Source organism: Aptenodytes forsteri, unplaced genomic scaffold, assembly GCF_000699145.1.
Source record: "Aptenodytes forsteri isolate BGI_AS27 unplaced genomic scaffold, ASM69914v1 Scaffold260, whole genome shotgun sequence".
Classification (NCBI taxonomy): Eukaryota; Metazoa; Chordata; class Aves; order Sphenisciformes; family Spheniscidae; genus Aptenodytes; species Aptenodytes forsteri.
Window position 1 is genome coordinate 732,645 of NW_008795557.1, and position 12,071 is coordinate 744,715.

Sequence of the window (12,071 nt, forward strand, 5' to 3'; positions counted from 1 at the left end):
GCTTGTCCCCTTCTGTAGCTTTTCTCCTCTCTGGCACAGGGCAGTTGGGGAGCTGCAGAAAACCAGCCAGAGACATGCCCTCCTTGCAGCCCGTGCTGCCCCACGCTCCCTTCCTGGGTGAAGGCTGAGCGCCCAAGAAAGATGCTGCAGACTGAAAACTGGAGGATCCAACTTTATTTGCTAGATTCTCACCCAGAAGGGAACCCTCACCCTCCCAGTCCCTCTGTATCCAGACCCTGCCCCATTTGTACGTGCAATAGATGGAGGAAAGTTCAGCCCACGTTAGCACAGCACGGGACCCTGCAGCCAGCGTGGAAAGGCCACTGGGGACAGTGACTTACTCCAGAGCTTGAACCCAGGATGGAAAAAGCGATATGAACTAAGGATGGCAGTGATGGTGGTTTGCTTCTGGCCTGACACATCAGACTGTTTTTGAAGCAGGGAAACAGAATAGACGAGTAGAAGCAGAAGCTGGTGCTCTGTGTCTGCAAAGGTGGGTGTAATATCAGTATTTGAGTAGCTCCCAATCATTATCCTCTCAATGGCATTTCCCCCCCCGTAGACGTCAGCATTGGAAGGGTGTCTCGGGGAAGCTGTGGCTGTTTTAGTGAAGCAAGGAGCATTTCACCTCCAGAAAAAAAAGGGCTCATCAGCCTCCCAAGCCCCAGGCTTGCACGAGGCCCTCTGCCAAGGAATGCAATGCCTTGTCAAAGTTTTCTTGCAAATGGTACTGAGACAGACCTTGAGAAACAATTACCTCTGTGCAATGAAAAAAAAAGAGTCTCCCTGCTTATTCCTTTAGTTTCCTGGCTGCTGTCTTATGAAAACAGAGTAAAAATGGACTTTGCCACAGAGGAGGCGGCAGGGATGGCATGAACGCACAAGGATGGTGCGTGGGATGTACCCATGCTCCACTCTGCCCTTGCTCTTGCAGGTTGTCCCCTGGACCAGCCCTGGCAGTAGGAACAGAGCAAATGGCAAGTTCCCCAGCTCTCCCCGACCAGAGAGGGCTGCGAGCTGGGCACGCCTGGTTCATCTATATCCGCTTCCACTCCGTCTGGTTTTACAGCAGACAGGGCATCAAAATCAATCTTACAGCTGCTCCAAGGGAGGATGGAGCAAATCCCCAGCTGGGACCCAGTAGTGCTGTTAACCGGCGTGAGTGGAGCCATTTACTTTTCCCAGAGTTGAGGATCTGGGATAATCATTACTTTTCTTTTCCTGCTGTCCCTGCTGTGAAGGGACAGGGGAGGGCAGGGTAACAGAAGAAGTTGCTTGAAATGGTCTGTAAAACATCTGGGAAGGGAAATCCAGGAGCTCTGATTGCAACCCAAGCTCAGGCAAAGGGCTGATGAAGGAGGTTTTGGCTAGCCAAACTCACAAATTTTCTTTTGCAGGTCTAACCCGCCCCAGCCTGTTAGTCCAGGACATGTTTTGAGTTTTCCAGAAATACGTTCCATCTCAATGCATGAAGGCTGAGCCCTTCTGAATTCATTCCGTAGCTTATTCTAGACAGAGCTAAGTGCCAGCGCTCTGCAATTGCAAACCACACTCTGCTGAGCAGGTAGTGAGAGGGGACCAACATCCATCTGCTGCTCTGACTCAAGAGACGGCACCAAAAATGGAAAGAAAATAAACCGAGCTCCTGGTGGAGGGTTGCAGGATTTTTTTGGGGTTGTGCACAGGAATATAATAGAGGCCCAGAGACACAGGTTGCGTGGGAGCTTGAGGAGACCTGGGAAAAAAGCATTGTCCACGTCCAGTGTGCATACAGCCCCTGCTCTTGCTGAGGGTGACCCCAGAGCACCAGCCTTGATGCCACTGCCCAGGCCCTCCTTCCGCGCAGAGCTGCAGCGCTTCACCCACTACTGCTCCCCACAGAGGAAAGCTGTAGGGGGAAAGGTGGGTCCTGGAGGCCAGAAGCAGCTGAAGGTGAGGAACATCTGCTTAGCAGCTGGAAACTGGAAATTTGAGGGTTTTAGGTCCAGGTGCCCAAACTCTTGGCTTGAATCCACTTCAATTCACAGCATTGAAGATGGGTGAAGCCACACATCAGCGAAGAAGGTTATTCCCAAGGCATCTAAGGGTTCACGAGGCAGCTTGGCAGAGAGAGAGGAGTGGGGATGTTTTGGCTGGAGCATGGGCACTTATGGCATTACAGAGTGCACTGGAGGAGCGTGCCAACAACCATGGTCATCAGACCCAGCGCTGCAGAGTTGCTTCCCACCCCACTGACACTCCTGGTGTCATCGGTGCAGAGGTCAGTGTAGCAGCATGACTTGGGCCTGGTCGTCCCTATCCCGTTATAGGAGTGGCATTCCTCCTCACAGCTTCTGGTCACAGTGATGTTGCCAAAAAATGGGTAACCTGAAACAGGCAGGTTGGAGAGAGGGAGAAGAATAAGACAGAGAAAGAAATGGTAAAGGAAGGTGACAGCTGGCATCAAGAAACACTGACTTTGTGCAATGGAGGGGAATTAAAAGTAAAGTGTTTAAAACTTTAAAAGTGAAGGATAATCCAAGCTGGGACTAGGAGGGGGCGAGGGAAGTGTGGCCAGCAGGTCGAGGGAGGTAATTCTGCTCCTCTACTCCGCTCTGGAGTCCTCAGTACAGGAAAGACATGGACCAGGTGGAGCGGGTCCAAAGGAGGATCAAAAAGATGATCAGGGGGCTGGAACACCTCTCCTATAAGGACAGGCTGAGAGAGTTGGGGTTGTTCAGCCTGGAGAAGAGAAAGTTCCGGGAAGACCTTCTTGCAGCATTTCAATACTTAAAGGGGGCTTCTAAGAAAGACGGGGACAGACTTTTTAATAGGGCCTGCAGCGATAGGACAAGGGGTAATGGTTTCAAACTAAAAGAGGGTAGATTCAAATTAGATCTAAGGAAGAAGTTTTTTAAGATGAGGGTGGTGAAACACTGGCCCAGGTTGCCCAGAGAGGTGGTGGATGCCCCATCCCTGGAAACATTCCAGGTCAGGTTGGACGGGGCTCTGAGCAACCTGATCTAGTTGAAGATGTCCCTGCCCACGGCAGGGGGGTTGGACTAGATGACCTTCAAAGGTCCTTTCCAACCCAAACCATTGTGTGATTCTGTGATTCTATGATTCTATGATTCTAAGTTCATGAGGTAATTTGGCCCACGAAGGATGCATCTCTCCTCTCGAGCACTCACAGCAAGCAAAGAAACTTACCTGAGTCTACGGAGTGCAGCGTTGTTGTGCACACGTTGGCTTTTGGGGGGCACAGGGTGGCTGTTCTGCACTTAGCAATGTCCGTTGGTTCCTTGCATGTGTAACATCGTAAGGACTGGGCTGCAGAGGGGAACAGAATGGGTCTGAGGTGGTCGCAGCAGCAAAGACAGACAGCAAGTCTGCAGCTTCTCTGCGCTGTGGTGGGGACTATGTGACAGTCAGTGCTTCATCCCCCCCTTGTCCAAGACACAGTGAGCACAGAAATTAAACACAGCTGGAGAAAGTGGCAAAGCCTGGATATGTCAAGGGGGAAAGACCAAACCCCAGCACCAAAGGACAAGGATGGTGTTGCGGGAACTGAGCATGATCACTACCTTGGGGGCTCAGCAGCCCCCCAAAAAAGCAGGGATCTAGAGAGACCTATTGCCTGAGCAGGTTTGATAGGATCTTTGCATCCTCCGTAAGAGATGCTGTAACAGAGAGCAAAATAGCTCCTTCTGTTGAGAGTAACATTCACCAGCACCGAAAGACTGGCACTTCCCCCGTCCCTCCACCCACAGTGACAGCTCCTTCGTGCTTGTTTAGAGGGATTTCTGCAGACCTTAGTAACTTAGAGCAGAATTTAAATGTCAGAGCTGTACCAGAGATCCTAAGGGCTGAATGTGGCCTAAAAAACACTTTCATCAGGGGCTACTGCTGATTTTAAAAGAGATGATGCTACTAAGCTCTTGCTGGCTGCCTGCTGACGCAGGGATACCTTTACATATGCAAGCATTGATCACAGCAGTTGCTCAAAAGTCTCGGTACGAGACCTGTCTGTCCACAGCCGGCAGATACCAACTGTACATATTTTTTGGAGTCATGCTGCTGTGGCTTGATGACAGAAACCAGCCTGGTTTGATACTTTCTAGCCTACCTGCCTTCCACCAGCACGGCAGCTGAAGAACCACCCAAATGTGTCCGCTGCCATCTACTGGTAAAATTGCAGAGGGACAATGTTTTCTTGTTACAGTTCTGCAGCATCTGCCGTTAGAAGCTTCTGGGACTTTGTGATAAGGATAAACATTTTTGAAGGCAGTTGCTTAAAAAATGTGACTCTAGAAAGAATTTTCAGGGCATCTACTTCTCTTAGCACCTCCTTTGGAAAATTCAGCTGTGCAATAGAGCTTACACGATGCAAAAGCTTTCTTTGTCCTCTCTGCAGAGGTAGGAAGGGCTTTTTAACGTGAGCAGTGGTGGTGTTCTTGTGGCCATATCCTTTGTAAACAGGTGGAGCCATCCCTATTTATCCGAGCTGAGGACCTCAGTAGATCCCTTCCAAATGACCCATGAGAGGCTGTTTTATATGTTTTATAGTGAGAGAGAAAAAACAACGTTGTCAACCTTGCAAGCATAGGGACGATTGTGTGTGTGTGTAGGACTGGCTTATGTATGGATGGAGCAGTGCTAGTTTAAAGCATCTGAGGAACTGATCTGCAACCTTCGGGTTGAGCTGGTTTCTAAACCTCATCGTTTTGATGGGTGAGCAGGGCAGTACCATGGGCTCTGGGGAAGTTACTTCCAGTTAAAAGTAAGTTTAAGGAAGTAAACCATCAGCCCCTTATCTTTCACTGACTCTGGGTGGGGCACTCAGAGGATACTGGTATTGTAGGAAGGCTGCAGTGGAAGAGGAAAGCCCAAAACTATAAGGACCAGAGCAAAAGAGAAGAGCTGAACACAGAGGACAGTGCTGTGCCCTGATCTGAGGCCAATAATTCACCGTTCATCACTGTCCAACAGCACCTTCTACCCCTTGATTTCAAACCTCTGGAAAATGAGTGGTATATTTTGAATCACAGACATATTCCTGAGCTGCAAGAGCTGTGCCTAGACCAGCTGCCTCCCACTGGATCTTCCCAGAAAAGCCATTTCTGCCTCCATCTCAACTATAAAGCAAAGGGTGGTCATGCCTCTCTGTTTCCACAAAACGCTTCGAGACCTGTGGGTGGAGACCTGCTCTGTCGGTTCCTCAGCAGCCCCATTAAATCCAGGACAGGACTAGGCCCAGAAGGAGGAGAAGAAATACATAATATGCCACCTGTGAAATATCTTGAAAGAATGAAAAAAAAAAAAAAACAACGAACCAGCAGGTACTGAAATGTAAAAAACTGCAGTAGCTGTATAGAAGTAACTGCACCTGTCCTGGTTCAGCCCTGGGGTGGGTTTGATCCAAAGCATGTCCTTCAGCCAGCAGTTGGGTTTGCTTTAGAGACAGGTGGAAGGAGGAATGAGGGTAGGGGGATTAAAAAAAATGCAGCCTGAAGAAGAGACCCAACACACTTCCATGCATAAGAATTGCAAGGTGTATGCCTTTCAGCCTTCTTCCACTTGCAACCCTCTGAATGATCTCCATGTAGACGTGCCTCCAGATGGAGATGTTCGACCCCTGCCCGGGCTGCCTTTCCTCAGAGATCTTTCAGAATCTCATAAAAGCAGCCTGAGGATCTCTGGGACCCATGGGCTGGAGGTTAAAACCCACTGGGTTGGTGTCACCCCAAGGATGACTCTGTTCCAGGCCAAGTGGGTTACAAATAGATGGAGTAAGAACACAGCGATGACCAGACCGTGCTGCCAGCTTGCCCAAGATCCAGACTCATCAGAGACCAAACCCAAACAGACCCAGGGGAATTTCCAATCTCCACCTATCTCCTAGTCTCTAGAAATAAGTGAAAACCCTGGAGCTGGTGGTTTAATGAACCTTTCCAAAGTCCTTGGAGTTATTTCTCATACTCTCACTCATATCTACACTGAAGCCTCGCCCTCTGGTTTTCAGTGCTTCCAGCAGGCAGCCAGGAAGTTTTAGGGATGGCAGGAGCTCAGGATGAACACACCACATCCCATCCCTGCGGGGACAGGTTGGCAGCTTAAGCAGAGGCTGTCGGTTCAGGTTCTTGCCCATGCTTGTACTGCCCTGTACCGTGTGGCTGTCAGTTACACCTTAGTCTTATAAAGCAGCGTGTCGGTCCCCCCCGTCCCCGGGTACGGTGTGAGCAGGGTCAGGTGACAGGCGACCACCTATGTGCCTGAACGATGTGCGTTGCTCTCCGTCAGGTGTCAAGGCTCTCCCCACCAAGAATGCATATCCCCTTTCCCCATTCACTCTCTCCGTTGACCTTCTTAAATACATGAAGGTGTTATTTCCCCTACCTGGGGATTACCAGGTCTTTCTGCACTGATGCCTTTCCCCTCCCCTCCCAGGCATTTCCCAAGGGGGTCCCTGCAGTGTCGGGAATGCAGCGGTCTTACCCAATTCCACGTATGCCAGACCAAGTAGGAGCCCAACCAGAAGAGTCTTCATGCTGAGAGCAGATCCGTGCAGCTGGGACAGTAAAAAAGAGCTGCTCCCAGGGAGCTTTATATGTTTTCCCGCCCTCCACCTCCTGTTGATCCTGTGGGCGGATTGCCTCGGGGTGATCAGGGGAGAGCTCAGCTCCAGTCTGGATTGGGATTTGTAGAGGAACAAGTTCCCCGAGGAGGTGACATCACCGCAGTGAGCAGACTCCTGCCATACATCATCTCTTCTTCAGGTTTATGTCCTGGGGCTGGTCCCATGGAAAAGGAAAAACACAGCTTGCGCTGCAAGGGGTGGCCCCATGCTGGTACTTGGATGGGGAATGTGACAAGTTATGTTTATTCCTTCAAGTCTGGCTCTGCGAGCCGAGAGCTGGGTTGTGTCATGCATGTTGCATTGGGCAACAGCAGTCAAGGTGCAGGTGGCAGCAGGCTGGGCTTTCACTCGCGTTGGCTCAGCCTCACCAAAACCTGTGCCATGTTTTCATGCCTACTGCTCTCCACACCGGCAGGCGGGAAGCTGGCGTGGCTGGATTTTCCCAGAGCATGTCTATTTTCCCAAATCCAGTGCAAAAGCAAGCCTGGTTTCTGGCTCCCAGGGGCTTAGTTATTAACTGAGCCCTGGTGCTGAGCTGCTGGGCATGGGGAGTCATTGAAAGGCCAGTGGAGGTGAGCATGGGAGATGGTGCTTCCAAGCCTGGGATTTGGATGTGTCATTTTGTTTCATGGTCCCAGGTCATGCTGGCAGAGCAGGGCGCTGTGCCTTCTTTTGTAAAGCTGTCAACTATTTACCAAATTTTATTCTGAAGCTGGGAAATAAACCCAACATGGAGAAATGGATCAATTTTCCCACTGCATTACCTTCCTGATAGAAAATGTCACTTTATGCATTTCAAGGCAACCCTTTCCAACATAATAAATTTTTGTATCTTATACAATATTTGTGGAAAGAGCTTAAAAAGCTTGCAGTTAGGGAGAAATGCTTTGCTCCTCCCTTTTGACTGAACCAATGGCATTTTATATTTCATAGGAAAAGTTGATAGACTTTTTGTTGTTTTTGTTTTCATCCAGGGTGGAAAACACCAAACATTATGCAATTTCCCGTAAAACAGCTGAATAAGCCAAAGAAGAAAAGTTTGTGAATCACTGTGAAGCACTCGGAGAGTTCAGGGATGGAGACAAGGTGAGTACACAAGCTGATTTAATGACTTTGCTTGTCACAGGCTTGTTGCGGTGATGCACGTGGGCATTGCTACCATTCTCAGCAGCCTGTCCTTTCTCCCAGATTAAGAACGGGGCTTTTTGGGAAAGTGCTGCTCCCTAAAGGGTTCTCAGTAGCTTGAGAAGCATTGCTAATGAAAATTTCCACAGTCACGGATGACACAAAGCTGACTGAGCTGCGGCAGCGGGATCAGTACTGTGCCGTGGGAAAGGGAGGGAAAGACATGCACCTTAATGCTCGCTTGGCTGTTAGGGTGAAAGCCACCATTTATCTTTATTTTATCTTGCTGTGCTGTCAGAGACCAGGTACGTAAAGAAAAACAGCGCAAACATACCTCCCTGGGTATATAGGAAAGACTCTGCTCTGTGAAAGCCACCACACCTGGTTACATCCAGATCCTTTCTTGTAACTGGGCAGTTCAAGGCACATTTGAGCAATATCTTAACTAACAGCCATGAAACTGGAAAAGATCCAGTGCTTTCAGCATTCAAGGTGGTTATGCCTCAATAGGTAAGCACAGCGGGATTGGCATTCCAATGTTCACATCATTAAAAGGCTGACTGTGTGTAGCTTGCAGAACCGGAGATGTCCACACAGGCATGTTGTAGTGGTGTGCCCGTGCTTGAAAGGCATCGCATACCGAGAAAGCCTTGGAATAAATCAGGGTGGTTGAAGGAATAGTGATATAAATAGGAAACTAAATGAGTCTGTCCAACTTGGTGGAGGCTGTCCATCACTGCGGTGTCTGGACATGAGATGCATCAGCACGGTAGGATAGTTTGCCTCTGGCCAGTGCAAAGCCACTTAACTCTGTCTAATGGCTTAAAAAGGTTTGAGATCTGGCCGTAAGGCAGAGCATCGGGAAACCACCAGAGCTGGGGTTGTTAAAGCTCCTGAAGACTGACTAAGTGTGCAGGAGTGCCAGACTTCAGGGAGAGAGAAGTTAGGAACACGCCAGTAAAAATGCGGAGGAAAGGGAAGACCTACAGGTATTAGTTGATCTAAAGATAGCTAGGAGCCTCTGGTGAGATAAAGCCCTGAAAAAAAAACCCCAAAGCCAAACACAAACAGACTCAGGTGATGTCAAATTGTGTGTTGGGGTGTAAGGGAGGCTGTTAGCAGGGTGATTAGGGAAGCCCTCGTGGCTTCTCACCTGGAATTTCATTGCCCCTGTCAAGAAAAAATGGGCTCCTGATGGAAAAAAAAATGCAGATGGAAACTAATGGGAAGACTGGGAGAACAGAATCCACCCAAAAAGATGACGCTGGAAAACACTGGCCCCTTTTAATTTGGCAGAACAGAGGCTGAGTGGAGATACGATTTTTTTCCCCAGAAATACATTGAAAGAATCGAAAACAGAGCTATAGAAAGAAAAACTCCTTAAGCTAAAATGTCACACTGGACCAGAGCTGAGTTAAGAGTAGCATGAGTTAAATTAGACTGGAAATCAGAGGCAGGGTTTTAAACGCTAGGAAAAATTGGGTCCCTTCTAAAAGCAAAGGCAGGGTAGAAATCCCACCTGCTTTAAGATGGAGCTTGATAAATATGTGAAAGAAGTGGTTTGATACAGCAGTTAGGATAGACTTAGACAGCTTGTAGGACTCAGGAGGACCTAAATTCCCATCTGTCTTTGTCAGTGGCGGAATAAACCCTGAGCAAGGTTTTGAACACTGACTGACAGGAGCCATAAGGGACTCCAGTTGAAATGTCATTTCAGGTCTGAAGATCTGAGACTATCAATGAGGCGTGGTATATAGGGAGAAAGGCTTCTGTGCCAAAAACATCTCTGAATTTTCAGTGGTATCAATCCAAAACCACTACCAGCCTGTCCCTGTGAGACTGTCCTTATTTATAAGGTAATCTAGGTAGATACAATCTCTCTCTCTGCTTATCACATATGCAAGGAAAGGCAGATGACATAAATTCAGCGTTCACAGGCAAGGCGGCCACCATGTGCTTTATAACTATCTGATCTAACTTCCATAACAGTTAATTCTCGTTTGAAAGAAAAAGGAACCAAATTTTGTAGAGATGTCCTGTGACAGGGAGCGTACACCGAGCTTTGATAAGCTGTTCCAGCGGTCGGTTATCAGCCACACGTAAAATAACCCCTGTGTAAAATATTTCTGCTCTGATTTATACAGCTCCTAAAGCCAGTGGCTGTCGTTACACCCCTCTACTAAACTTAATTGCTCACTGTTGCAATTTTCTTCTCCCTGATGGAGATGCATTTTGTCTAAGATATCCCTTTGATAGGCTTTGGTGGGCTTTTTGACTCCTTCTCTGGAAGGTCTGTCCTCCAGGGCTTTAATCCTTCCAGTGGTCCTTCTCTGAACCACCTCTGTTTTACCACCTTCTCTCCTGCATTGCCCAAGCCAGAACTAGATGTCTTGCAGCAACAGCCACTCCAGCCCCAGATATAAGCAGAATGGATCCTTCTGTCATGAGATGAGCATGAAACAACTGTGTTTGACACTGTGGCCGTGGCATTGTAGCCGTGGCATCAGTCAAACTGATTTCATAGAATCATAGAATCATTAAGGTTGGAAAAGACCTCTAAGATCATCGAGTCCAACCGTCAACCCAACACCCCCATGCCCACTAAACCATGTCCCTAAGAGCCTCATCTACACGTCTTTTAAATACTTCCAGGGATGGGGACTCAACCACTTCCCTGGGCAGCCTGTTCCAATGTTTCACCACTCTTTCAGTAAAGACATTTTTCCTCACATCCAATCTCAACCTCCCCTGGCGCAACTTGAGGCCATTTCCTCTCGTCCTATCGCTTGTCACTTGGGAGAAGAGACCGACACCCACCTCGCTACAACCTCCTTTCAGGGAGTTGTAGAGAGCGATGAGGTCTCCCCTCAGCCTCCTTTTCTCCAGGCTGAACAACCCCAGTTCCCTCAGCCGCTCCTCATAAGAGGGTCTGTTCTCCAGACCCCTCACCAGCCTCGTTGCCCTTTCAATGTCTTTCTTGGGAGCTGCTTCGTAGGATGGAGTCTGCTATCAGGTTTCCAGATATCATGGTGATGGCTGCAGTATTGGAAAATAGAGAGACTACTGATCAGTGTATTGAGCCAACTTGAGTTCAGCTCCTGTGATTCAGGGAGGGTAGGTTTTAGCTGGGGACCATTTGGATGACTGTGTCTGTGGGTTCTATCATCTGTGTCTGTGACTCAGTAGCAGGAAAACATGCTGTCCCTGCTCATGGCTGCAGTGATGCTTGATGATGTGTTCAGTTAATCGAAGCTCCCACCTCTCACGGGTGTGCGCTAATAACAAGACTGTAGGCTTGTTCGGGTGGAGTTTCTCTCCACCCTCCTGATGAAACTCTGCCACCGGGCAGAAAGGAATGCAGGTTTCATTGGGCTGGAGAAGGGTGAAAGTGTGAGCACGACTCAGTGAGCACCCTTCCACTAGGAGCTCTTTAGGTCTTCCAGGGGCTGTTTGATACAAAACACACGTGTCTTCACGTAAGGGAGTATCAAAGAGAAATCCAGAGTCCCAGCAATGACTCAGTTAATTTGTAAAGAGCTCTTACCCCTTTCTTCCCATGCCTGTGCTTCATTTTGGTAGTTTGTACACCTGTCCTGGTTTCGGCAGGGATAGAGTTAATTTCCTTCCTAGTAGCTGGTACAGTGTTTTGGATTTAGGATGAGAACAAAGTTGATAACGCACCGATGTTTTAGTTGTTGCTGGGTAATGCTTGCACTAGCCAAGGACTTTTTGGTTTTCCGTGCTCTGCCGACTGAGAGGGCTGGAGGTGAACAAGAGGCTGGGGGGGGGCACAGCCAAACTGACCAAAGGGACATTCCATACCATGGGACGTCATGCTCGGTGCATAAACTGGGGAGAGCTGGCCAGGGGGGCCACTGCTCGGGGACTGGCTGGGCATCGGTCGGCGGGTGGTGAGCAATTGCACTGTGCATCACTTGCTCTGTGTATTACTGGCCAGGGGGGCCACTGCTCGGGGACTGGCTGGGCATCGGTTGGCGGGTGGTGAGCAGTTGTGCTGTGCATCACTTGCTTTGTGTATTATTGTTATTATCATATTATTATTATTATCATTTTATTTCAATTGTTAAGCTGTTTTTTGTCTCAACCCACGAGTTTTTTCTCACTTGTGCTCTTCCAGTTCTCTCCCCCATCCCACTGGGTGGGGGGGAGTGAGCGAGTGGCTGCATGGTGCTTAGTTGTTGACTGAGATTAAACCACGACAACACCCTGTCTGAAGATTTGAGATGGGAAATTGAACCTCTCCAAGCGGAGAAGGAAATTGTATTCACATCTCCCAAATTCTGGCCTAAGCACACTAACCTCTAGGATA

At 48.8% G+C, this 12,071-nt stretch overlaps 1 protein-coding gene across 1 annotated transcript; it reads right to left on the bottom strand.

The window, feature by feature from the left end:
- Nucleotides 1–2,155: 2,155 nt before the first annotated feature.
- Nucleotides 2,156–11,576, bottom strand: LOC103901300. Its single transcript, XM_009282161.2, has 5 exons — nucleotides 11,564–11,576; nucleotides 11,001–11,187; nucleotides 6,475–6,665; nucleotides 3,190–3,309; nucleotides 2,156–2,367 (listed from the first exon to the last, which is right to left on the bottom strand). The coding sequence occupies exons 1-5, from the start codon at nucleotides 11,574–11,576 to the stop codon at nucleotides 2,156–2,158; spliced, it is 723 nt and encodes a 240-aa protein (XP_009280436.2).
- Between the last annotated feature and the right edge of the window lie 495 nt (nucleotides 11,577–12,071).